The sequence below is a fragment of the Lipotes vexillifer genome, unplaced genomic scaffold, assembly GCF_000442215.2.
Source record: "Lipotes vexillifer unplaced genomic scaffold, Lipotes_vexillifer_v1.1 scaffold433, whole genome shotgun sequence".
NCBI lineage: Eukaryota > Metazoa > Chordata > Mammalia > Artiodactyla > Lipotidae > Lipotes > Lipotes vexillifer.
The window spans coordinates 441,239-444,741 of NW_006774285.1; the positions used below are offsets into that span (position 1 = coordinate 441,239).

The following is a 3,503-nucleotide window of genomic DNA, read 5'->3' on the forward strand; positions in this document are numbered from 1 at the left end:
ACATTTTTTACTGGTCTGTAGAGAGACAAGAGGCAAAGAATAAGATTTCCAGCTCCTAACGAACTGATTGTTAAGACTAAGACAAGCGTCTGCTAAAGGCAGTGCCCTGCTTCACGTGTGTTAGGCGCTGTTTCCTCCAAGTGCTCCCCAGAGCCCATCAGAGAGACAGCTGCGAGGCAGCACAGACGGGACCCCGGGGCTCACCGGCACGGCCCTGTTGCGTGCAGGCACAGGTCTTTCCCTTCTAGCAGGTCAGGAAGCAAGCCCTCCCCGGCAGCCCCTGGGCATCAAGGGGCCCCATAAGGTCATTTAATATAATCTGAAATTTTAAAATCCATTTTGATCTTTGTTAGAGGTAGTCCCTTGTTGATCTTACAAGATTCTAAAGGACCCTCCCCTTTAGGCCCTGGACGGAAGCCTGGAGCTGTGGATGTGTGCCCTTCAAATGAGTAGGTGTCAGCTCCAGGTCACTCCCCAAAGCTCTCCTGAGAGGAAACAACGAGAGTGATGATAAACAATAATCAGGTAGGCACACCCGTTATTGGGAGAAACTACTCAGGTGCCCTCTGCCCTTTATCTTTCTGGAAAATTACTGACCCATCTCAAAGTACAAGACATCGCCTAGAAACCTGGCCCAGATAATTCCCATAAGCGAAATGAGGAAGAGTTTCTGCAGAGCACACTGGGGTAGAGCAGTGCCAAGAGGCCGGCTGCAGAAGCCTGGTGACAGCTGCTGAGATGGGGGGGGGGGTCCACATTGTGACTGCAGAGAGAGGAGAGCAGGACCCAGAGGAAAAGTATCGCTAAGGGTCTAACTGCAAAGGAGCCTACAAGTCTGTCCTAAGCCGTGACCAAAAAACAGACGGCACTGAGGATCTACCTGAGCGGGACACGAGGGGCTGACCTCTACTCTCACAAGCAGTAGTTCCATGAGTATGTGAAGGAGAGCAACTGGAGGGGAGGAATTTGCAGGGACCCCCTAGGGGGTTCCAGGGGAGGCAAGCTGGTGCGGGGGTGGGAGCCCTAAGAGCCAACAACCCTGTGACCCGCACAACCCTGTGGCACTGGGCGAGGGGTGTGGTGAGGCAAGAAGGGCCTATGACTACAGAAAAGAAAGAAACCGAGGGAGGCTTTGGCAGCTCTGACCGGCTCCACCCAAGTTTGTAAGGCCAACAAGCCAAGGGCTAGGGGTTGGGTAGCCTAGACCGTATCTGTCCATTGAGTCATTCAGCTCCCTCTTCCTGATGAGACACAAAACCTCAGAGACCCTGAAAATCAAGAGATGCCCCTCAGGAAACTCCCTACTGTTCCCATACTAAGAACTGTACCATCAGAGGTCTGATGAGATGTGCCCTCTGAGAGTGAGGGGCTGGTCAGCCAGGCTGTCAAGAAGAGGGCAGTCAGTCCTCCCTGGAGAAGCAAACCACCTGCCCCAAATGTTTCTATCACCATGCTCCATTTACTTTCAGCATCAGCTCAGCTGGGCAGGCCAGCTGATCAGCTGCAACTAAAATTGAGCAGGTATCCCTCAGTCTCTGCCTGACATGGAAAATTCTGGTCTCATTAGGTCTTGTGCCACTGACTTCCCTGCCCTCAGGAAAGGGATTCATCCACAATGCCAATACATTTAATATCTCCTGCTAATGGCAAAACAGAAAGCATAGGGTGTTTGGCCCGAGCTGCCAGACTTCAGTATGGCTGAAGTATGGCTAGTTTGGTTCAAAAAGGAGCTAAGAATTCTTTTAATGAAACAAGTTCATCATAATAAACCACTTGAATGTTGTTATTTCCTCTTAGAATCATTACCGTAGACCCTTTAAGTAATAAAATGACAACAGACACAGACCAATTATCCTGGCCAGGCTTCAGTAGTAGTCTGAGGCCCATTTTATTGGAAAACTGTCTCTTCCAGAATTCTGTACATTCAATCAAACCTTTATAGGGCCTTCGGTACTAGCGCTCTCACCTGAGACAAAGAACCATATGTGGTCAGTGACCATAAGAAGCAGGGCCATGGAGTATATTCTGTATTGAGCATGCCTTACCAATTTCGTCAAGCAGCTCCTGAGATGGTGGTGGTAGCTCATCAATGTGATGTTGCGAGATGGTTTCTACTAGTTCTTAAAAAGATAAAGGAGAAAGTGACTTACTGCCTTCCTAGACCTGAACTAGGTTTTCGAGGCTTCGACGTGGATTTGACTTAGGATTTCTCAATGATGCAACAAGCTAAGATGGGGAGAAAACCTCTTATATTAACGGTCCTAATTGAGACTTCATGTGTGAAAGGCTTTACTCTCCCTTTCACTCTAAACCTCTTCCTACATCACACGTCACCTCAGTACCACTTGATCTGTGCCCCTCCCCAAGGATATTTGAGGTAGGTGAGATATAAAATTCTTACTAAGAGGCTGGGGGTCCAATTTGGACCAAGACTGCTGGAGGGATATAGAAGCTCTAGACCCGTCAAAATGGAAAAATGTGGGAGGCCTTTCTCTATAGATTATCAGGCCAGGGCATATGGGAGACCATACTTTGGGCCTTCACGTAAGGGCTCAATTTTAACATTAACCAAAACCCCTCAGCATAGTTCACAATATCTCTATCCCCCTGAGGGAAATTCTAAGAGTTGTACCAAAGACACAAGACAATAAGATTAATGGAGCAAAGGCAATTACACCTCAAGAGCTGTTAACGCTCTCATACCCTTTGATCTGGAAACTGTCTTCTAAGACTCTATCCTAAGGAAAAGATCAGAGGTTCAGATAAAGATTTCTGTACAAAGAGCAAAAGTTGGAAAACAACATAAATCTTCAACATAAGGGCATGGTTAAGCAACATAAGTAGAATGGACTACTATGCAGCCATCACATATATTTATGAATAATTTTTACTGACAAGTAGAAATCCTAAAATATATCATTAAAGAAAAAGAAGCAGGCCAGAGCTGATACACTATATGATCTCAACTATGCTAAAAAAAAGAATATATATATATATATATATATATATATATATATATATATACACATATATATATATTTGGGGGTATATTTCTAAAGATATAAAAAAGATATGCACCAAAATACTACGAGAGGTTAAAAAATGATGGTAGAGGGACTTCCCTGGCAGTCCAGTGGTTAAGACTTCGCCTTCTAATGCAGGGGGTGCAGGTTCAATCCCTGGTTGGGGAGCTAAGATCCCACATGCCTCGGGGCCAAAAAACCAAAACATAAAACAGAAGCCATATTGTAACAAATTCAGTAAAGACTTTAAAAATGGTCCACATCAAAAAAAAAACTTAAAAAAAAATAATGGTAGAATGGTCGTGGTTTTCTCTTTTAAGCTCGTCTGTATCCTCTAAGTTTTCTATAATGAGTATGTTTTACTTTTTTTTTTTTTTTTTTTTTTTTTTTTTTAATGTAGGCTACAATAAACCTTCTCAGGTTAAGTTTAAGTTTAAAGTCACCTGGGGGAGATTTGCTGGCAAGGGGGCTACTTGACTC

The 3,503-nt window shown here is 44.8% G+C and overlaps 1 protein-coding gene across 1 annotated transcript in view; it reads right to left on the reverse strand.

Moving 5' to 3' along the window:
• Positions 1-3,503, reverse strand: part of TEX14 (testis expressed 14, intercellular bridge forming factor) — an 86,474-nt gene that overhangs the window by 9,366 nt on the left and 73,605 nt on the right. The window contains exon 25 of the mRNA XM_007449091.1: positions 2,046-2,114. Coding sequence (XP_007449153.1) covers positions 2,046-2,114 — 69 coding nt within the window. The remainder of the gene's footprint in view (positions 1-2,045; positions 2,115-3,503) is intronic.